The sequence below is a fragment of the Pithys albifrons genome, chromosome Z (assembly GCF_047495875.1).
Source record: "Pithys albifrons albifrons isolate INPA30051 chromosome Z, PitAlb_v1, whole genome shotgun sequence".
Classification (NCBI taxonomy): Eukaryota; Metazoa; Chordata; class Aves; order Passeriformes; family Thamnophilidae; genus Pithys; species Pithys albifrons.
In genome coordinates, this window is record NC_092497.1 from 2,872,972 (window position 1) to 2,896,222 (window position 23,251).

The 23,251-nt window shown below is 42.4% G+C and overlaps 1 protein-coding gene across 1 annotated transcript in view; it reads left to right on the forward strand.

The window, feature by feature from the left end:
* Nucleotides 1–23,251, forward strand: part of LOC139684625 (lipoxygenase homology domain-containing protein 1-like) — a 102,557-nt gene that overhangs the window by 40,574 nt on the left and 38,732 nt on the right. The window contains exons 5-13 of the mRNA XM_071580755.1: nucleotides 3,349–3,447; nucleotides 5,036–5,184; nucleotides 8,785–8,908; nucleotides 10,605–10,855; nucleotides 11,904–12,039; nucleotides 15,296–15,456; nucleotides 15,714–15,800; nucleotides 18,423–18,558; nucleotides 20,326–20,480. Coding sequence (XP_071436856.1) covers nucleotides 3,349–3,447; nucleotides 5,036–5,184; nucleotides 8,785–8,908; nucleotides 10,605–10,855; nucleotides 11,904–12,039; nucleotides 15,296–15,456; nucleotides 15,714–15,800; nucleotides 18,423–18,558; nucleotides 20,326–20,480 — 1,298 coding nt within the window. The remainder of the gene's footprint in view (nucleotides 1–3,348; nucleotides 3,448–5,035; nucleotides 5,185–8,784; nucleotides 8,909–10,604; nucleotides 10,856–11,903; nucleotides 12,040–15,295; nucleotides 15,457–15,713; nucleotides 15,801–18,422; nucleotides 18,559–20,325; nucleotides 20,481–23,251) is intronic.

The window sequence follows — 23,251 nt, forward strand, 5'->3', positions numbered from 1 at the left end:
CCTTTTCTCAGCACAGTCATTAAACTGTGACGGGTGGTTTTGCCTTCTGCTTGGGCTCTGCCCTTGTATGCCTCACCCTGAGAGCTGAGGGCATCGTTGTAATTCAGGGGATAGTCCAACAACTGCTTCTGATACATTTGCTCTCAAATCCTCTGCCTCGGTGGGAGCAAGTGCACTGAAGTGTCTGCTGTCTTTTAGAATCAATTTTAATATGCACTACTGGTGGGGGAGGAGGAGGGGGGGACACCTGCTCTGGGGGCAGTAACCCAGCATTTGTGATGTTCCATGGCTTCTGAGGGAATCCATTTCTAGAGCTGGCTAGGGAAGCCCAGACAAGATTTTCTTGTAACCTTGCACCTGCCAAAGGAAAAGGAGTTGCAAATCATGAATCATTGTTAACAGCTGGACTTGATGATCCAGTCTGAATGATTCCATGATTCTATGGTGCAAAAGGGGTTTTTTTTGCAAAGGATGTGGGTGTGAGGAGACCTGTGCATTTGACCCTTTCACAGAAGCAGCATGCGTGGGACTCAAATAAAGAGGTGACATAGCACAGAGGTCTCAGTATCAGCTACCCAGGGGTCCATAACAGAGGGTTTGTTGAGGGCATATGTGACATCAGGTACTGTTCATGTAGATTTTGCATTAATTTTCATCAGTTTTATGTCTTGCTCTGTGCCTCCAGCACTGGTTTTCACAGAAGATACAGCACCAGGTGTTTGTCATGGCTGTTTGCCTGGAGGAAAAAGGTAGTCAGGTGGTAGATTCTGAAAGTTGCTCATATTTGACCTGAGTAGAGTCACACTGAAGGTCATGGAAGCTTTCTCATTAGTTTCAGAAGAAGCTGATCTCCCTTTTGCTGTCCTTGGGAACAAAATGAGTCCCACCCTGATCCATCTGAAGAACTTGCTTCTACAGCTTACTTGACATATGTGAATTGTTTGTGGTGTGGCTCGCCCACCGGGGTTTTGTGTTGCTTGGTGCACACTTGTATCTTCACAGTGTCACAGCTACTGGACTTTACTTGTGTTTCCCCATTAAATGAAAAAGACAGGAATTTTTTTTTAAACTCAGCAGGGTGGTCACCTTTATATATTCGTGTTCATGCAGTGTGACTGACCTTTCATAGGATCATAGAATCACAGTGTGGAGTGATAGCCCTGATAAGATCTTGATGGGTTAAGGGAAACACCTCAGCCCCTTGAGGGGTGGTCCCAGAATACCATTGTCAGAGTTACACAGGAGAGGACAAAGAAACCCCAGTGGTTTTCCAAAAGTGCTCAAGCCAAATTGATAAGATTAACAAAGGATGGAGTATTGTGAAAATAGTACAGCCTTCCTTTGTCACACCTTCTGGGAGCACAGGAAGCTACTTCCTTAGGCCTATGTCATCTGCCTGTCACCCCCAAAATAATTATTGACCATAGTCACTCAAACTACCTGAGAAAAAAACATATAAAAAGAGATTGGGCATGAGAAAAAGTTGTGGAGAAATACCATCAGCTCTGTGGGGGTAGCCAGCGAGCTGCCCTGTCTCTTCCCACCTCCCTCAGACAATGTAGGGGTGAGCAACCATGTATTCTGTTTTCCTATGCATTATCACTTATCCCTTATCCCTTAAACCTTATATTCTCTTAGAATGCATATTACCTTATACCCCTATACCCTTATAACACCTTAAACCTAATGGATTACCACCTTTCTCTTTTACCTTATAGCTACCTTATTTAATAATCTTACCTTGCGAAATCTTTATTTCATAAACAACTTGTTTACTAACTATATTTTGCTACTATAATACTAATTATGCCTTGCCTTACACCTCGTAACCCACCAGTATTATATCTTTCTTTATATTGGTGCTTGTGTTCCTTTAAGGTGTGCATATACCATGTGTTAATGGGAAGCAGCTATATTCTTTCTTTGTGTTACAGAGAATGTTGTGTGCAGTTCTTTTTGTTGCTCTGTGTTAACAAGAAGGATTAGATTTTTGTTTTAGGTTGTTGTCCTTCTGGTTAGTATTTTTCTGTTGTTAGTTGAGTATGTGCTGAGGGGAGGATGTTATTTGAGTCTGTGTTGAACCTTAGGTTGGTGTGTTGTCTGTAAAATGTGTCTTGTGCTGGTTTGTTTGGGGGATTTTGTTATCAATTAAATACAATCATGCAGCTAAACGTTATCACTGGAAATGTGGTGCCCACAATAACTGTCACATACTTGTATTAATAAAAGTCATTTTGGGAGCTGCTATGGAGAACGTTCTTTCTTGTTATTGAGGTCTCATATCAGTGTATCAAAAATCCTTCCAGACAGTGGATTTGTCCAGCGATGTCTCTTTAAGTGGGATGCAGACAGACTGATTTGGGTTTTACAAGACTTTGATGTTCTGGGGATGCTTGTAGCTAATATCTTCATAGAGAAGGTTCTCCCTTTCTAAAGTGTTGTCCTCATGGGAGTGTCAAAACCCCTTCCAAACAGTGAATCTGTCTAGCATTGTCTCTTTAAATGAAACACAGACAGACTGATTTGGGTTTCACGAGGATTTGATGTTCTTTGATAGATAGTAACTTTTTATTAATACCAGTGGGACAAGAAATCTTTGTATTTCTGCCCTCCTTTTCCTGTGACACATAGAACCATAGGATGGTTTGAGTTGGAAGGGACCCTTATCGTCATCTAGTCTACCCTCTGCCATGGACAGGGACACCTTCCTCTATCCCAGGTTGCTCCAAGCCCCATCCAGCCTTGCCTTGGACACTTCCAGGAATGGGGCAGCCACAGCTTGCCCAGCCTGTGCCAGAGCCTCACCACCTTCATGGGGAAGAATTTCTTCTGTATAGTTAATCTATTTCAATCTGAATCCAGTACTTCTTGTTCTATCACTACACTACTATTTCCTCAAAATACTTGTCACCAGCCAGGCTTAATATAAACTCAAGTACAAAAATAGCTCTAGGACAGCACTAGGATCAGAGAGGTCAGGTCTGAGCTTGGGCTTTGTAACACTTTAACTCCTCAAAATTTGGGAAAAACAAAGCTAGTATGGTAGGTCTGAGTTCATTTAATGCCCTTTATCAATATCAAGATTTCACTTTTTTTATCTGCTTTCAGTGTCAAGGCCAGGAGTTGAATGATCTGTCCTCTTGCCCTGGGCAGTGAATATGCAGTGTCAGAGTTCTGCCTATGGATTTTATTCCTCTTATGGAGAAGAAGGTCAGAGTACCAAGAGCCGTGGTTCAGATGTGCCTTTCAACAGAGTATCAGCACAGCCTGAACTGGTTTGTAGCATTATGATTTGTATCGAACAACTGAGTTATTAATGTATTGTGATTTCTGCCTCTCTCCTTGCAGTCAACAAGTACGTAGTCCGGGTTTTTACTGGTGAAGTCAGTGGCAGTGGAACAGATGCAGATGTCTTCATTAATATCTTCGGTGAGAAAGGAGACACAGGTATTCAAATGCAAATCAATTCCCAAAATATTTCATCCTCCTTTGCAGGCCTGTGATCTGAACAACACACAGTGGCAACCTGGCAAATGCAGAATAATTTGGCTGAGTGAAAGGCACAACAAATGCTGGTTTTAGCTCGGTGGCTGCTGATATCCACTGGAAGCTGCTTCTGCAGTGCAGCAGCCATGGTTTGGCTGTGACTGAAATTACCTACAACTAAAAAACCCAAACCATGTGAAAATGCAGGATAAACCACTATCAGGAAGCAGTGCAGGAAGTGCCAAACCACTGAAGAGGCCAACATCAACGTGTATTTACAGAGCATGCAGTGAGGGCCATGTGTTTAATTTTCTGGGTCCCTGGGTGGGTAATGATGTCCCTTCTGTGTGGCAAAGGTTGTGGCTGAGCCTGACAGGCCATTTGGAAAAATAATCTTACCAAGGTTTATACTAGTTGTCTTTAAATTAATGGTGCTATCTTTCTATTTTTATTTTTTTTAATGTAGATTGAACTGCAAAAGTGGTCTAGAAGCATTTAATTTTTTAAAAAATATTTCTAGCTGAATAATAATAATAAAATATGTGCTTGAACCAAACTCTCTGGGCCATGGAGAAAAGTGAATTGAAATTCCTGGAGATCCAGAAAGCAAATATTCTCTTTCTTCTACACTGCACCTTTCCTATCAAATTCAAGAAATAATAATATTATGTCTGCCAAGTGTCCTTGAACAGACTATGAAACGTAGTGGATGGGGCTCATCCTTGATTAATCCTCCAGACTTTTACAAGGGGATTCATCTGATCTCCCTGAAGACATCCTGAAGTGGAGTCTAAATCTAAGCTGGTTGTCCAGGACACTCTGTCATATCTACACAAAGAAATAACACCCCTAGAAAATGACTCATCCCCTTCCAAGAGAGGTGGGATGAACTGCCAATGACACCTTTCCCTGCATTGGTGCCTTGGGTGAGTTCAATCACACTCACAGCATCAGGCACACAGGAGCAATGTTGGCTGCAACCAGGGTCAGAGCTTTAATACTTCTCATAAAGGCAGACTCCTGTGAGATCAGGAAAAAGCCAACAGCCCTGGCTGGGTCCTAATTTGAAAATAAATCCTTCCTGTCAGATGCAGTAAAGAATTCTGTGTCCTGAGATGTCAAAATCTACAGCTTGTGACCAAAACCTTTTTTGAACAGTTTGGAGATTTTCAAAGACATTAAATATAAAAGGGAAATGTGGTGGTATTAAAAAAAAAAAGAAAATTAAGAGCCATCTGGATATATATTTCTGAAAGCTCAGAGAGCTGTGAGTAACTGTGACATTAGAATGGAAATCCTGGTCTTTTGTGTGCTCAAGCAAAGGTGCCTTTTTTATTAGAATATAAAGTCCTCTGCCTTTACCTTGAATCCTGGTTGCAGACAGCTGATACCTGGGGAATATTTGATTCAGTCAGTGATGATATTCCTAAATATTCCTTTATTTATAAACATGCATGTGCAGTAAGTCTTTCCTCATTGGAGATATTATTTATTATTGTTTACTTGTTTATTCTTTTTTTTTTTTTTGCTTTACCCCTTCCCCCCTCAGGTGTAAGGAAACTGGACAATGACAAAGACAACTTTGAAAAAGGAGCAGAGGACAAGTTCACACTTGATGCTCCTAATCTGGGAAAATTAAGAAAAATTAATATAGGGCATAATAACAAGGGTGGCTCTGCTGGCTGGTTCCTTGCAAAGGTTAGTTGCTTGTTATTCAATATAAGCATGTCATTGGGTCAAAATATCTCACTTATTCTCTCAGTAATATGGTACCAAGAACTGTGAGGATAATTGCGGGTGATACAGGTTGCTGAGAAAGTCACAAATCAGGTTATCACCTTTCCAGAAGTTTCCTCTGCAGTACTTGCATTTTCAGCAGAGCAGAGAGGGCTGATGAAGTGCTGGTAGCAGCCTGGTGTGTGTCAGCATGGTGCATCTAAACCAGGAGCTGCAGATTCAAACTGGATGGTTAGAATTCAAATTGGGTAGCTTGGTTTCAAAGTAAAAGAGGGCTGATTTGGATTAGATATAAGGAAGAAGGTTTCTTCCCCCCCAGTGAAGGTGTTAAAACACTTGCACAAGTTCCCCAGAGGGATGGTAGGAGCCCTATCTCTAGAAACTTTCAAAGTCTAGTTGGAAGAGGGCCCTGAGCAACTTAGTCTAGTTGAAAATGTCCCTGTTCACTGCAAGGGGTTGAACTAGATGAGATTAAAAGGTCCCAGATCACTAGATGATACTGTTAAAATGGGGGGGTTGCATTCTGGATTAAGGTACATTTTTGAGCATCTTCGCTGACTTTGTGGCAAGTGAGAAAATCCAGTTTGTTAAGACTTGAATTTGCCTGCTCCAGTATTTCTCCTGTCTCAATCACAGGAGTTTTTTTGACCAATGAGGATGAATTCTCCAAGCCAGGGCCTCCAAGCCCCCTCTCATTCTGTTGACTTAACTCATTACCAAAACGACAAAGATACCAGAGTCTAAGAAATATTTGCTGGGTCTGTTCACACTGGAAATTTGCAGACTTATAGCTTGGCCAAATTTAGGTGATTTATCACTGGCACTGAAAAAGAGATATACCTGCCACAAAGATCCCTTTCTTCCACTCTCCTGCTCATTTTAATCTCCTGCTATAAGGTAGGAAGGTATTACAACTTTTAGTGAAATGGCTGAAGGAATATTTTAAAAGAGAAATCTATGACTCTTCCCTCTAGTCTCATTTTCTTTCCTCTGCTGGTGTAGTTTAACACAGCTGGCTTTAATCCTCAGAAGATCTCACCCTAGATTTGTAAATACTAGATAACAAAGTAGTTTGATGCATTACAAATGCAAATATTAACATATTTTTCACCACCACCATAGAATGCTGGAAAAGTTATGATGTTGGTTGTCCATGAAAAATGCAGAAATGAAAACCAGAGCAGTTGTACTCAATAATAATAATGAGGGGGCGGGGGGGGGGGGGGGGAAGGGCGGAACCCACAAAAAATGAACCTCATTCTCACATCACAAGTGACATGATATGATTTTTAATGTTGGTTGGGTTAAGTCCCAAAGCCTGGATTAGTGACTACTTGCAGCCAACACATTAACCCTGTATTCTGCCACAAGCTGCCAAGATGTTTGTGATTAAGCAACAAGCAACTGTTGCCTGGCAAATTCATCTGGAAGTTTGGAGAACTGAGCTAAAATATCTCAGTTATTGTCCACTGTTGTCCGATGTCTTGGTGTAATTTGCTGCAATACTTGGAGACTCTGGTGTTCTCACTCCTGGGTGAACCTGTTCTCATGTTTCTTGTGTTTTCAGCGTGGCTTATACTCAGAGATGGTTTTCCACCTCTTAATATATTAATAAACCCTTTAGAAGGAACGCAAAGAGGATCAGCTGGTAGAGAGGAATCAGAGTGTTGATATTTCTCCTGAACCTCATCTATTTTAGTCTCTAACACTCCAGCACAGCACTGCTCTCTCATGCTGACAACCTCAGTCCTGGCAGACACTGATGTCTCTGTCTATGGAGGTGCAACAAAGATCAGTGATGCTACAGGCAACAGCAGAGTGTGGGATGAGTGACAGGAGGGGAAGCTCTGTTTCCCAAGGAATGGCTTCATACATTTATCAGAGAGGACAGATTTCAGATTCTCCCTGTTTGTTGAGGAAAGTGTCAAGGACTTTCTATCCACAACAGTGATTTTGTTTTTTCCTGTCTGAGACATAAGCCATGCAGAGGAGTAGAGATTTTGATTTCTTCTCTTCTTACCGAAATTCTTCAGTACACTCCTCTGCTGGTTTGAGATAATATAGTAACTCCATGGAAGGCTTCAGGAGCCCAGAGAAGATATTGATAAGAAGCACCTCAGCAGGGGATGCAAAACACTACAATCTACTATTAAAGGCAAAGATTGTTTCCCGGTTTGTTTTATTAAAATATCACAGAAACATAGAATAGTTTGGTTTGACAGGGACATTAAAGATGATCTCCTTTCAACCCTCCTGCCATGGGCATGAACACTTTTCACTAGACCATGTTGCTCCAAGCCCCATCAAACCTGGCCTTGAACACTTCCAGAAATGGAGCAGGCACAGCTTCTCTGGGCAATCTGTCCCAGGGCCTCCCCACTCTCAGAAAAGAAGTTCTTCTGAATATCTAATATAAGTTAGGAAAACCTGCCCTCTGGCACTGGGAAGTCATTTGCCCTGTTCTGTCCCTCCATCCCTTGTCCCAAGTCCCTCTCCAGCTCTCCTGGAGCCCCTTTAGGCACTGACAGGGACTCTCAGATCTACCTGGAGCCTTCTTTTCTCCAGGAGAACCCCCCCCTCCCAGCTCTCCCAGCCTGGCTCCAGAGCAGAGGGGCTCCAGCCCTGAAGCATCTCTGTGGCCTCCTCTGGACTTGCTCAAGCAGCTCCACATCCTTGTGCTGTTGTTCCCAGGGCGGGAGGCAGCTCTGCAGGTGGGTCTCACCTGAGGGGGTAGAGAGGCAGAATTCCCCTCTCCCCTGCTGCCCACTCTGTGGGATCAGCCCAGCACAAGGTGAGTTTCTGTCTGAGGCATGTCCAGTCTCTCACCCATCGACATCCCCAAGTCCTTCTCCCAGCACAGCTCTCAATCTGTTCACTGTCCAACCTGTTTGTGCTTTGGATTGCCCCAACTCAGGTGTAAGATCTTGCACCTGGCCTTGCTCAACTTCATATGCTTGCACTGCTCCACCCTACCGGTGATCCAAAGAGCCAAATACTTCCAGATTAGAAACTGTACCTACCACAGGTATCACAGCTGCCTTTACAATGATACCATCCTGGAATAACTGATTGGGATAAAGTAATATTACTAGGTCACACGAGCTGATCTACTGGTCTTGATTTGCCCTGAAGTTCATGGTTTTTATCTTATAACAAGGCTCTAAAGCAGTGAGAAAGAACACAGCCTGTTCTCAAAGCAGAACAAAGAGCTGTCATTCAGCTGTCAGAGAAGAGTAGCCAGCAAACAGGCTCTGGAGAGAAGGAAGACAGGCCAGCCAGCTGGTCTTGATAGCAGAGACATCTGGTCTCATACACCACGAGAGATGCAGAGTGGGTTCACTGGATCAAAAACAGAAAAGGGAAAAGCTGTTTTTTTACTCACTGATTGTCTGAAATTATATCAGTACTAATTAGGGAGTGGAGAAGGATCTACTTGAGTATTGAATATGCTAAATACCAGGTCAGACTGTGTATATTAAGCTTCTACTCTTCTGCACCCCATTGTGTAACACCTTCACTTTTCCCACGATATTTTTCAAAGTGCTGTTCCTTTTCTTTTAGGTGATCATTGAGGATATTGGCAATAAGTGTGTGTACCAATTCCCAGTTGGACGCTGGTTTGCTTTAGATGAAGATGATGGAAAAATCCAGAGGGACATTCTTGTTGGGGGCACTGAAGCCACAGGTAAAGTCATGGGCTGAATCCATGGTGGGAAATAGGAAGTTAATGCTGTTAGCCATGTTTTCTTTAGAAGGCTGAATGCCTTATGCTTAGGAAGTTCTACAGTGAACCATCTGCTGGTGACAGGCTGTTTTGTGCAAGGGTCCCTGAACAGCCACCGTATTTCCCACCTCTCTGTCTCACTGGTGAAGCTGTGCAGGACCTACATGCTGGTTTATCATCTGATGCACCTGGATAAGGTGATGATGGGCAGAGGTTGAAAGATACAGCTTGTACTTCAGCAAGTCTCTCACCAGCTTTTAGAGAGTGATTTGCTATTTCCACAGTCACCAATGTACCACACATTAGTGAATATTGTCGTTCTTGTCTGGGGAACTACACATCTTTTTGCAAAATAAGAAAGACAGTGCTGATCCCTAAATCAGTCTTGTTTATTATCCAATGTGGTTAAAGAAAAGACAACCAAAATTTATGTCTCTGTTAGAAGAAACCTGGACGTAAAGTCAATAAAAGAACTTACCACAAGGCAGGAGATTATTTGGATGGTGTTCTGCCTGAGTTTACTTATTAGCATAAAGGTAAACACTTTGACCATGTATGTAACAGCTGTTCTTTACTTCCTTGCATGGTATCCAACATCTGCAGTCCCTGTAGTCCCCCTGCATGTGCATGAGGAAAGTAGGTTGGGTGCAGATTCCTGACGGCAGGATGCTTGTGAAGAAAATTAGAAGATGGGAAAGAAATGTATTTCATTCACTAAAAGATTCCTTTATTTTTTACCACTCATTATTGCATTTTTTTGTCCTGCTCTCATGAGTTTTGTTGAAGATATATCCACAATAAAGCATAACTAAGTAAAATTTTTAATATAAATTTCAAAGGGAGGATTTACTTAGAAGAGAATGTGTTATGATGCTTCTACTTCATCCAAAGTCCCTGTTGAAATTTCTGGGTAATTTAATCAAAGAACTTAGCTTGGGCCCCAACTGTCTTATACATACTCCCTAAAATGTTGCTAGAGTGTTTTAGAGGTCTATTTGATGTCATGAGATGAGTCTAAGATGTGCTTGTCTATGAACCTTCTGAAAGGTAAGTTTAGCAGGAAGAAATGTTTTCTTTCTTATACCAGTTAGAGCTAAGAAAAAAAAATAAAAGTACAGGACACTTGTATGCATATTGGCTTCTTTTTAGAAATGTTTTTCCTTCTTCCAGCTAGGTTAATACCTCTCCCAAACTTTGTTTTGCTGATGTCTTTGGGCTCTCACAATGACCGTGGAGGTCCTGATGACTTCAGCAGCTTTATAAGCAACAGTTTTCCATCTTCTTGGCATTCTCTGACACATTTAGTGCTTGGTATCGTTCAAAATCAAACTAGCAAGTTGCCAATTCAATTTTTTTGCCTTTCCTCACCTAATTATAATGACATAGTAGCTTAAAAATCCCGTATTTTTTTCCACTGGGCCATGTGATAGGGGGTTTGTCTCCCCAAGCCTGTTTCTCTTGGACAGTCTGAAGGTAAGTGTGTGTTTCTCAGAGTTATGTGTGTGTCAAAAACAAATTAAGCATTGCACTGTAAGTCAAAATCTAAAATAGGCAAGTTGGAAACCAACACAGTCCAATGTAAATGCAATCAAACCATAACTCTCAGACTCCTGTCCTCCCTTTGTTTTTTTCCTAACCAAACTCCTGATTCCTTCAGGTATTGTGTACAACGTGGCTGTAGTGACGGGAGATATCAGAGGAGCTGGAACAAACTCCAAAATCCATGTAATCCTTCATGGCTCCAAAGGCTTAAAGAACAGTGGGAAGATTTTCTTGGAAGGAGGTGAATTTGAGCGTGCCAGAACAGATCTCTTTAATGTGGAGATAGCTGCTCTTCTCAGCCCTCTCAGCAGGGTCACCATTGGGCACGATAATTGTGGCGTCAGCTCTGGCTGGTTTTGTGAGAAGGTGAGACTAAATCATCATAAATCCGTGGAATCATTTAGGTTGGAAAAGATCTCTGAGGTCATGGATTTCCAGCATTATGTCAACACTGCCAAGTTTTTTGTCTGTGGGAAGCTATCAGACTGCCTCCTGACCCCAACCTGACCCCAACAACCAAATGTGGTTTAAAAATAAATAAATAAACATGCTTTTGTTCAGATGGCAATATCCCCGATTTAACAAGTCAATACTATACATGATGCATGGGAGTAGCTGATTGCCTCAAAGGCACATTAGATGCATAAGTCAATCACTCACTAATTGGGTTGATTGCCCCTCTGCAGTCACAAAGATAGAGATTATTGTTTGCTCAACTCCAGAAGCACCTTCGGATGTTCACCCAAGGGCCTGGACAGAAATGCAGTCTTGGATTGTGCCTAGTGTTTCAAAGTTATCATCTGCATTCATACTTCCCTGAACTTTCCAGATGCTGTTCTGGGGCTCAGAAATTATAAAAAACAACTCACCAAAAAATGTGGCTGACCACAACTGTTACTGGGAGGTAGTGGGGCAATATTTGATGTGAGATCATGTACAAGGTCAGCAGGAGGTGATAGGAGGGTGGCGGGGAGGGCAGCTTCCTATCTTAAGCTATGTGGAAATGCAGTTTTCCTGGAAAGCAAAATCAACTTAGGATGTGTTTGAAGGCTTTTTATATCTTGTGTTTTCTGCAAAGCCCTACTGTGAGCTGGTGTGAAGCAGGGCTGGCTCCTGCAGCCACCTACCTGTTCTCATTCCCTTCCTCTCCTGGTGTTTCACCTCTTCTTGGATGACCGAGTTTGATGTACTGCTGCAAAAATGAGAATAACAGGACAGATGCGTTGTAGCTGAATTCCAAATTGGGAGTCATGCAAGTAGTCCAGTTCATGTTGGTCAGAAAACCTGATTTTGAAATCAGGGCCAAGATTTCCATCTCTGTCTGTGCTTTGTTTTTTTAAGTTTTTGGTGTTGAGGTCCTGTGGGCTGCGAGTAACACAATATTCAACCCCACTTTCCCAATCTCTTTTTCCAGGTGGTGGTTTACTGCCCATTCACTGGTATTGAGCAAACCTTCCCGTGTGGGAAATGGCTGGATGAAGATGAAGGAGATGGTCTCATAGAGCGGGAACTCTATGAAATGGTCTCTCTACGACAGAAAAGACTGAAAAGTAGGTAAAATTGTCCAGGAGCCTCCTGGCCACAAGTGACATCACTGTGAGTGTCACCTGAGTGATATGGGTGGAGCTGTGGTCAAGTAGAGGCCCAAGTCATTGAGTCATAGAAGGGTTCGGGTTGGAAGGGATTTTTAAAGATCATCTCCTCCCAAACCCCCTGCCATGGACAGTGACATCTTCCACTAGGCAAGGTTTCTCCAAGCCCCATCCTACCTGGGCTTGGACAATTCCAGAAATGGACCAGCCACAGCTTCTCTGGGAAACCTGTGCCAGGACCTCCCCACCCTCACAGCCAAGAATTTCTTCTGTATATCTGATATAACCCCACCCTCTAGCAATGGGAAGCCATTCTGCCTTGTCCTGTCCCTTCATCCCTTTTCCAAAGTCCCTCTCCAGCTCTCCTGGAGCCCCTTTAGGCACTGGCAGGAGCTCTCAGGTCTCTTCTCCAGGTGAACACCCCCAACTCTTCCAGCCTGGCTCCAGAGCAGAGGGGCTCCAGCCCTGGAGCATCTCTGTGGCCTCCTCTCGACTTGCTTCCAGCAGCAACACATCCTTTTGATGCTGGGGCATGAGCTTCAGCTTTGAACATAATGATTTGGGGAGTTTAAAATGAAACTTCCATATATTGAAGAATTACACTCACTTTCATAAGGGAAGAAATCAGACCTGTCAGCCTTCCGTTCACTGTCCTTGAGGCTGCCTCAGCCACCATCTTACCTTTGCAGAGAAGCCAGACTACATTTCCTATTACTATGGAAGCAAATTATTCCAGATGGAAATAAAACCTAAGTGTAATAAGACAACCCGGGGCGGGGGGGGGGGAGGGGGGGCGGACAGGAAGAAAAACAAAACTCTTCCTGCTACCTTCAACTTTTTTATTCTTGACCTTAGAGAAATAACCACTCTTAGTCTTGTCCAACTACTAAATGTGCCTCCCGAGGTACAGGGTGCTGAATTTGAAGCCTTCTCTCTAGAGGGAGGCAATGGCACACGTTTGCAGGGAGGAGCTGCTCTGTGCTTTGCTGTGCAGTGTATGGCTATGTTCATCATGTTCATCCATCCACACAGGCTTCAGCTCCAGCCTCGCTTCAGTGGCTGGTTTTGCACCAAGCAAAACACATCGTTGCTGTCTCGCCTGTGCCAGTGCCTATGTGTAAACAGAATCTTTTAATTAGGATAATAGAAGCAGTTTAATCCGCGTGTTTCGGGTGGGCTCCTGCTTAAACAGCAGTTCATTTAAATAAGCTTTATCTAAATGTTAGTCAGTGTTATAACCACATTGCGCCTCCGACTCAGTCCATTTAGCTAAAGCATCTGCAACCTTTAACCCTCTATTATCAGCTCTGATTGTTATTGACAGGCTAATTCCCCTGCCACTGCAGTGCAGGAGATAGACAGTGAGCATTAGCCTTGAGAAATCTGTGACCTTTAGCTGCCAGATTATAGAAGCGTAAGACTTGGAGTTAGAAAAGACCTATTATGTCATCTCGCCTATCTCCCCATCCATACAGGACTGTCCCTTTCTGTAGAGCTGATCAAAGCTGAGTTGAACCTCACTTGGGGTATCCATGGTGAAACATCTCCCAGCACAGCATCCACAAGCTGCTCCCGCAGCAGATTGCAGCTCCATGTGTAGCTTGTATTTATTCTGTACTTTTTCACTCCCTCCCTTCCTTATCTTGAATGTTATCCTGGAAACTGTTGTGTTAGATTTAGCCCTCCCTGGTGTTTGTGCCCTGAGGAATATTTGCTCTGGCTCTGAGAATTTCCAAACTGCCTGAATCCCTTGATGTGAAGGGAATGTGCCCAGCGAGCCCTAGGAGGATGATGATGGGTATTTGAGGAAATGGCTGGTCACCTCCAGCAGCTGCTGCCCTGGCTCACCCACGTTTCTCCCTGTGTGGTTTCTCCCTGAAAGCTCTATCAGCATTTAATCCTGGTACAAGGTCCTGTTTCCCCCTCCACACAGGCTTCACTTCTTCTTTCCTTCAGCAAGAGGTCAGAGAGGCCAAGCCAGACAGATGAGAGCAGTCTCTGGTGTCTGAATTGCCCTTGCTCTTTTCCCCAGAGAGACCAGGCTTCTCTATCACATGACATCCACAGAATTGCCTTTGCTTCCTTTCTGCTCATATAAAACCTGCAGGTGCTTTTCAGAAATGAGTGGTAGTGAACATTTTTGTATATTATTAAAACAGGGGCAAAACTTTTTCTAAGAGCTCCCTCTTCCCCTCATTTTTTTTCAGTAGCTCTTGACTCTCTTTTTTTTTACAGTCAAACATCGAGTAGATCAGTAAAAATCTAATTTATATGCATGTCATCATATTTTTATATTCCATTCTGGTCTCTGAAGGTCAAGCAGTGCTGGTGTGGGCTCAGGCATACTGAAAGGGTTAGCAATTCTCTCATTAAGATTTGTTAATAATTCAGCTGATGTCTGAGTGAGAAAAGAAGGCTGTTCCCTCTCCTGTAGGTGCTGCAAGGCCTGTAGGAGCGACACACATTATCATCAATAAAGAATGCAGATGAGGGGCTCTTTAGAGGAAATAATGTCACCTTTATATATGCAACCATCTTCTGGTATGAAAACCAATGTAAACTTGCTGCAGGTGGACTGGTCTTATAGTTAAAATAAAGTGAAGACTTAAGAGAGAAAAATTTTGCAGCTTGGCCACAATCTTTCAGCATGTCACATAGCATAAAAAAAGTGCTAACTGAAGTCAGGTGGGATTTAGGCATTTAAATAATTTAAACCCTTTTGGAAAATATCTCTACATTGCTCTGTTTGCCCTACATGGTACAGCATGGCTAGGGATACCTGAGTGGCCTCAGAGCCAGCCTGTTCTGCAAAAGGCATATCTGGGTTAATTAGTCAGGAAGGGTCAGGATGAGGTGACAGTATGTCTGTGTTTTACTGTTCCTTGTTCCAGACGCAGATTAAGGAAGTTTAGGAGCTGCATTGCACCTTATGCGAGTAACTGGAATATGGATCACCTGGAAAGTCATGATTTTGGTGGTTTTTTTTCTCATAGTTTTTGAATGAAATCACAGTTTTATATTTGCAGCCAATCTCGTTCATATACATCATCTAGCAGCTGATTACATTTGTGCAAAAAGGATGAAATGTCTTGGTCTTCTTTCATATCATCCTGCTCTCTTTATCTACCAAGGGAAAGAATGAAAATTATGTTTTTTACCAGGTCACCCTTAAAACTTACCTTTCAAAACAGATACATTGAACCTTTCTTTTTAGAGAACCCCTGGTCTCTGTGGATCTGGACAAGTGACATTAAGAATGCAGGGACAGATGCCACCATCTTCTTCCAGATTTATGGAGACAAGGGTAAATCAGATGAGATGAAGCTGGACAACAATTCAGACAACTTTGAAACTGGACAGACTGACAAGTTCATGGTATGAATCTTGTGCAAGTAGTACATTTGGCTGGCATTGTTTTCCAGGGCATTAGTTTCAAACCTGCATGGAAAATCATCCGCGTGAGATCTTTAATTGGAGATGAAGTCATTTAGTTTGTCTTCTCCAAACAGAGATTAGGCTTAATTTTTGACTCCTCTCTGATTTAGCTCTCAAAAGATGTTCTGAGTTGTCCTTTGTGTGCATGTTTTGCTGAAATATTGAAGTGGATAATGAACTTCTTTTCCCCTCTGTAGATCGAGCTCCCTGATCTGGGCACATTTTATAAGCTTCGGATATGGCATGAGAAAAGAAATCCCTTTGCAGGCTGGCATCTGAATAAGGTGAGGGGACAGCAAGGGAAGGTATATCTGAAAAGCCAGACTGGTCAGAGAGGTCTGCAGTGCCAGTTCTGGGTCACTGTTCCACAGCTGGCAGCTGAGTTTGATGTGCAGTGGTCAGAGGTGCCTCCCTGCCATGCCAAGGGGTGGAAGCCTGGAGAAAAGGAGGCTCAGAGGGGACTTTCTCTCTACAACTCCGTTAAAGGAGATTGTAGCCAGGTGAGATTTGTCCTCTTCTCCCAGGTAAAAAGTGACAGAAAAAGAGGAAAGAGCCTCAAGTTGCATCAGGGAAGGTTTAGATAGGATATTAGGAAAAATTCCTTCATGTCAAGGGCTGTCCAGCCCTGGCACAGTTGCCTGGAGCGGTGGTGGAGTCCCTACACATGGAGGGGTTTAAAAGGCATGTGGATGTGGCACTTGGGGACATGGATTAGTGGTGGGTTTGGCAGTGTGGGGAAATGATTGAACTCCATGATCGTGGATGGCTTTTCTAACCTAAGGGATTCTGTGATTCTGTGTATGGAAAATGAGAGCAGTGGGAAGAACCAGCTCCTAACAGACCAGACTGATGGTGAAAAACACATTTTCCCACCCTTTCAGTGTCAGCACACTGTAGTTCCATCTCACTGTCTGGGTTTTTCTTGCTCTTCAGAAATCTTCCTAATCTCAGGCATCATAGCAGAGGGGTAAACCCACTCCTTCTGTGGCTTATTTAGGCTGCCCACAGAAAAAAACCTGATTACAGAAGAGAGCTATTGCACAGTGGAGCATCACCTGCCATGAAGTGCTGACAGGAGGTGCACACCTGGAGGCTGGGGAGAGGAGAGCAGCATTGTGCTGTTTCGGAAGCTAAAAGGGTGATTTGCTTGAACCTCTGTCACATGTCTTTTGCTCTACCAGCATTAGTTTTCATGCTATCAGCCCTCTCCTGAGTCGTCTAGGCAGCAAGTTCATCTCTAAGTTTTACCCATACTCCTCCTGGACAGTTTGGCAGGCATTCTCTGGACTTAACAAAGCACACATTTTGCTCTGCATCTGTAAATAACTATGTTCATAAATCACAGTTTAGAGCTTGGAAGTTTTTCCTCCTCTAGCACTGTCATGGAGCTGCAAAAGCATCCACAGCCAACACCCATCTCCAGTGGGAAAAGGGCATCAAGTACTGATGTTGTCAGCATATGGTGGGAGAAGATGTCTGGCTGTGGTCTTTATCAAAGAGAAAGGGCTGGTCAGACTTTGGGCCACTGGAGGCATCTCTATTAGTTCTTGCTCATCACAAATGATGCAATAATGCTTGTATCTTCCATAGCTATATGTTTCCCTGTGGTATTCTATTTTTCCTGCACAAAAATTCTGTTTAGAAAGGACAATAAGGATCTGGCAGTGTGTCTAGTATTCACTTTTGCCAAACTATCAAAACAAACATGGTTAAGATGCATGAAATGCATCAATGATTTATGGTTGGTCTCAATGATATTACACACCTTTTTCAACCTAAATGATTCTATGACTGTGAAATCAGTCTGTTCATATACAGCCAGTCTGATGTTTTCTGGATGCATCAGACTCATGCTACATGAATCCCATCATTTTTGCATCCATTTTAGTATCTCAGAACATGGATAAAGCCTTAATGATATTTTGGTCCAGTCCTCACACATTTCATGCCAGATTTGCTTCATGTCAGGTCAGGCTACTATTTTCTAGTACAAAAACATAGATCAGCCACTCTTGTCAGGCCAAAAGTCCATCTAACCCAACATCCTGTGTCCTGTGTCACAGAAGGACATGATTAAAGAAATGTAAGAGAAGGACAAGCATTTATGATACTTCCTTCTAACATTCTTCCAGTTTTTGACTATTTAATTGGACTGTTACTTCCTGAACAGACCTGCTGAATACAAAGCATTTAATAGATTTTTCTTCCAGCTATTTGTTCAAAGTTTCCAGCCTTCCCTTGAGCATTTAAACTTTTAGAAATCATAATAACTTTTGGCAAGGACTTCACAGGCTGGTTGTGCCCTTTTGTTTGCTTAGAACTTTGTTCCACAGGCATCATTTGATACCCTGTATTTGTTGTGGCAGAACAGTGAACAGTTGACCCCCCTTTGCCTTCTCCATGTCACCTGTGATTTTGTAGAACTTCATCACACCCTTTCTTCACCCATTTCACCAGACAACTGCAGACTGCCACCTTATTTGCTCATTACTCCTTTGGAAGCTCCTGCAGATCTTTAGCCAAGCTTGCTGCCATTTTTTGAGTGTTTTCTCAATGTGCCATGCCCTGATTCTGAGCAGTGAGGACCAGCAGCACATGCCCCATCCACAGTTTGTTCTGTGAGTTTATACAGTGTCATATGATGAGAAATTTTAAGGGCCACAGAATCCCTCAAAACTTTCACAATACCATGGAGTGATTGGAGAAAGGAGGAGTGAAAAGCCATCAGTTGAAACTTTGCTCCATGCATCTCTAGAGCGCATGAGTTGGAATTACAGTCTCATTATTAACGAGATTTATTTCTCTACTGCTACCTACTCTTGCCTGCCTGGCAAAAGCCTGTCAGGAGCTTGTTGCTTTCTTGTCTTTAAGCCTCTGCACTCACATAGTGTCTTGGTTTAATGAAGGTAACTCTGCTGAAAACGCTGACAAAAGAAAAATACTCATTCAACTGTGGCCGCTGGCTAGATATAAATGAAGATGACAACGAGATCGTGCGGGAGCTCCCTGCGGAGGGATCTCTAGTGACTGAAGTCATGCCAGGTGAGAGCCATGGGCTCTGTGCAGGGGCTCGCCTAGGACCTGAATAGAAAGAAACCCTCTTTGTGCGAGAGATGCACAGGCAGACCCATGCAATTCAATTAACTTCTCTTTCTGGCACTTTCTCTCTGCAGTATTTTCTGTGTGCATCATTAGCTGCATGAAGCCTCAAAAATCCCAGGCTTTTTTTTTTTTCCTTAGCAGATTTCTTTGTGGTGGGAAATTGGAGAGATCTGGTCACAACACAATTGTTTCCAGAGTCAGGGGTGTTTTTTTTTTTAATCTTGTATTTTTTCTTCGCAGTCTCCCTTAAAATGTGAAATGCAAGGTTTGAGGGATGTTCATGGAAAGCAAGCTTAGCTGAAATGCAATCTAAAAGTCAACAATCATGTTTAAAATTTTATTTAGTTATAAGCAAATTTATGTGGCTGTATGTATAAATACATGGGAAGTTTCACAGAACAGCAGTGCAAAAGCAAATGCATCTTTCAGTATGTATGAGCAATCCAAACTATTTATTCATTTAATTGATCTGGAGATTTAATTAAGGAAAGCTGCAAAACTTTTCACTGGCTTCCTGAATTGGCCACTTGTGCCTTGACCTTGTGTCATAAGAACTAAATGTACTTAGAAGGAGAATTTAGGAGAGCAGAATATCTCAAGGTGGCCAGTGGGATTTTTCCTATTTCCACCAAAGCACCCACACTCTGTAGACCAGGTTTTCTGAAAAATCTGATTTTGGTGATCTGCATGCAGCAGAGCAGTTCCTTAGAAGAGGAAGAGTAATTGTAATTGCAGATGTTATTAAAATGTAAATAGACCTGGTTTTGAAATGTACTTTTAATCAGCTGTGGAGAGGGCAGCTTGAAGCCTCACACAGGCACTTTCCTGTGAGGAGTAGTTGTGCTGAACAGAGTTGAGATGCAGCACCTGCATGCTGGGCTTTGGAGGGAGGGAGGTGGGTTTTGGAGGCACGGTGGGAACATTATCTCTTGTCCCTTCTCCATGCTGAAGGAGAGGACCCCTCTCAAAGGTTGATCTGTGGACTCTTTCTTCTCTGTGGTATTTCTGCCTGGAAATCCTTCACTCAGTGGGATGGGATGGCAGAGATGAGGGCAGGGTTAGGGAAGGAAGGTTGGCAGTTCAAAATCCATCCAGAAAAATCCTAAATAAAAATCTCAAATGTGACAAGAGGGCACAACACAATCCAACCTCCTGCATAAAATTTGGACTCTTGAAGTCTTGAGTGATCTCAGAGGCTTTTTCCAACCTTAATAATTCTATGATTAAAAGGATCCCAAGGGGATGGGGCCATCTGGGCTTATCTTGCCCCGTACATCAAACATAGAGAGCCCATTTCTCAGATGTCTGAGCACTTGTCCCTAACTCTTTTTGACTTTTCTATCATGCCCATGAACGCTGAAAATGTTGTTTTCCCCAAACACTCTACCAGGTCCCCCATCACCAGGACCATCTTGGGAAGGCAGGAAGGGAGTTAGGACAGGGACCTCAAGGAAGATGTGGACTCCAGTTCATAAGGCTTTACTTGGAGGGGTGGAAATCTTTCTGTCCTTCTTTGGAGGGCTTTTATGGGTTCTCTTTTGGCTTATTTTCTAGTGATAACATGGAACTGTAGAAAGTCAATACATCAGCACAAGAACCATATGGAAGTATGAACACTTAAAGTTAATTACAATCCTGTCAAAAATGCAGTAAATTTCAATGGAAATTGTGTTGCTGAAATTGTTTTATTAATTTATGTCGCCCCAGTGATAAAATACCGTGTGACAGTTTGCACTGGGACAGTAAGTGGGAGTGGCACAGATGCCAATGTCTTTGTCTGCCTCATCGGCGACCAGGGAGACACAGGTGAACGTGTCCTCTACAACTGCATCAACACCGTCAATAAATTCGAAAAAGGCAATGTAAGTTCACATAGAAGGACCTTAAGACAGGTTTTGAAGTATGTGGTTTTACAAATTTTATTTATCTTGTTTTTTCTTTTTTTTTTTTCTTTTTTTGAGATGTGTGTTTGTAAACTCAGCTGATTTCCTTGCCAGCTCGGGCTAGGGCGGTAGGGGAGAAATAAATCATGTAGACAGAGCATCATAACAGGTTGCAGCTGGAGGGAGGTTTAGGTCAGGGACAGTGTGCCCTTGCTTGATGTCTGTATGTTCATAAAAGTTTCTTGGTTTACTCTCCAGCTACGTACTAACTGCTGAAATTGCATCTCCAGATTGGAGAAGGCTTTCAGGAAATTTTCCAAGAAAAAAAGGGAGCCTTTCCCCCTCCGTCATGATAGAAAAATTGGCTCTTGGGGCAAAGAAAGAAAAAGCATCCTATTTTAATGTGAAATTCAGAACTGAAAGCCTAACGTGTTTCCTTTATATTTCAACCACGCTGCTCCCAATTTTTGTGTCTTATTTTCAAAGGGGTTTTCAATGTATTTTTGCATGTCCATATCCTGAATAGAGGGGTGTGGAAATGGCCTGAAATGAAGACAGAGCTTGTTCCCTGGAAAGCGTGGAGAGGATGAAGAAGTCAAATTGTAGTTAAAGCCCTTGCAGCATTCGCAGTGTCAGCAAGCAAATAGTGTACTGATCTGATCTATGGGGTCAACCTACTTAATATGTATCCAATTCTGGATCTCTAGGGTCCAACTTAAACTGGTAAAATGCAATCAATATCTCCAGGAGGAAATTTTGAGAATCTGATCACAGAACTGTGCAGATTTCCCATCTCTTCTGTCATTATTTGATTGAAGGTTCAGAGTGGAAGGAAAATGAAGATAAAAGGAGGTCACGTTTTCAAAATAGACCATTGAATTTAGGCTTCTGAAATATGCATTAGCACATTGAACTTGCCTTTGACTGCTCAGATTTTCTAGTTCTTCACTGAAATCACTGAGCTGGTTTAGACTTTAAAACAACTTTCATCAAGTATTTCTTGTGCTTGTAAGGTCTGTGTGTGGAAACATGTGGCAATTACATAGTGTGAGAATCCATTCTGCTTCTAAAATATATGAAGGTTTGCACACATGGGCATTGCAAACATCTTATTTTTTCCCAATGCATTTAAATTGTAGATATTTTAGTTTTAAAATGTAGGTCCAAGCTATAAAGGGTGTCATTTTGTCATTTGGTGAAGCCTAGTTTTGTCAAAATGGTAGCAAAATGAACCATGTTTTGGTGGTGTTTGAAGACTGTTTCAATGCAGTTCCAAAGAAAGATGTTTGGTTCATAGAGGATACACATATTTTAAACACAGATGATGGCTGTTTTATGAGATTGTTCCACCCCTGTTGAAGTCCAGGCTGGATGAGACTTTGACTAACATTCTAGTGGAAGGTGTCTCTGCCCATAGCACAGGGGCTGGAATGAGATGATCCTTATAATCCCATCCAGCCCAAATCATTCTAGGATTCCATGATGATTCTATGATATTTACTCACAAAAAAAAAATAGTTATAGGCTAACTTACATGAAGAAGGATAAAAAGGAAAAATAATTTTGGCAATCAAATCAAGTGATCAGTGGCATGCAGAGGACATAAACCAAACTGGAACCCACTAATGGAAAACTGCTCTCCTGGCATATGGAGCTGAAAGCTGGTGTATGAATTGGAAGCTGTTTAAGAATTGATCCTGACAGACTTAGAGCTCATATATTCAAGGGACTGAATGAGTATATCTACACTGATTAACTCAGATTCCCTGTTAAAAAGAAATATAGCTTAGTCAGTGCAGTGTCTAATCTACAGCCACTTAAACCAATAGTATCTTGATTATCAATTTAACTTAAAAAGTTTGCCTGCAGATGTAAAGTAACAGCCTGTGTAGAAAGTAAATTTAGAGGTGCCTCTAAATTAAGTGTTTGCCCTGCTGTGGTTCCAGTTAGTTACTTACTCATTAATTTATATCAGCCATTAATAAATGAGGTGAGCAGCAGACCTAATGAATTAAACTACACTGACTTTGACTGACTCAGTGAGGGTTTGATACCTTAAATCCCCAATTCAGCAGTTTTGAGTATATAAGTAATATTGACATATGTAAGCCCATCATTAACACTTTAAACCATGGCAATGACATTGTCCTTATTTTAAGAGTCAGTTCAGAGTTCTGAAAAAATTTTTATTGTTTTAATAAATTTCAGTATTTATATAAATGTTGCCTTGCCACCACCCTTTCTGGGAGCTAACTGGCATATGCTACCACCATAGGTAGGTGCTTTTGGGAGATGAACAACAACTGAATGTCAGTGGTTAGCTGCCTCTTACCTAGAATGGCATCTCAGCCAGATGGTAACCACAGAAGTCACATCTCTTGGTTGGGCTGATGTGCTGCAGATATGCTGTATGTTCACACCCACTATTTACCATACATGTGCTGTGTGTGCGTGTACATGTGCCACAGATACTTGCCTGACTGGATTCCCAGAGGAACAACTCACTCTTTTAATACATTTCTGTTTGTTCAGCCAGCAGGAACTGCTGTTCCCAGTATGCTCGTGGGTAACAGAGCCCTGATCTTGAAGGGTCATCACTTGGGCTAGTCCCTAGGTTGGTGATTTGAGACTTTTTCCAGGGAAGGAAAAAAACCCCCACCCACCCACTCCACCCCACCTCCCCAAAAAACCCCCCAACAAGAAACCCCCACCAAAAACCCCACCAAACAAAAGCAAAAACAACAACAACA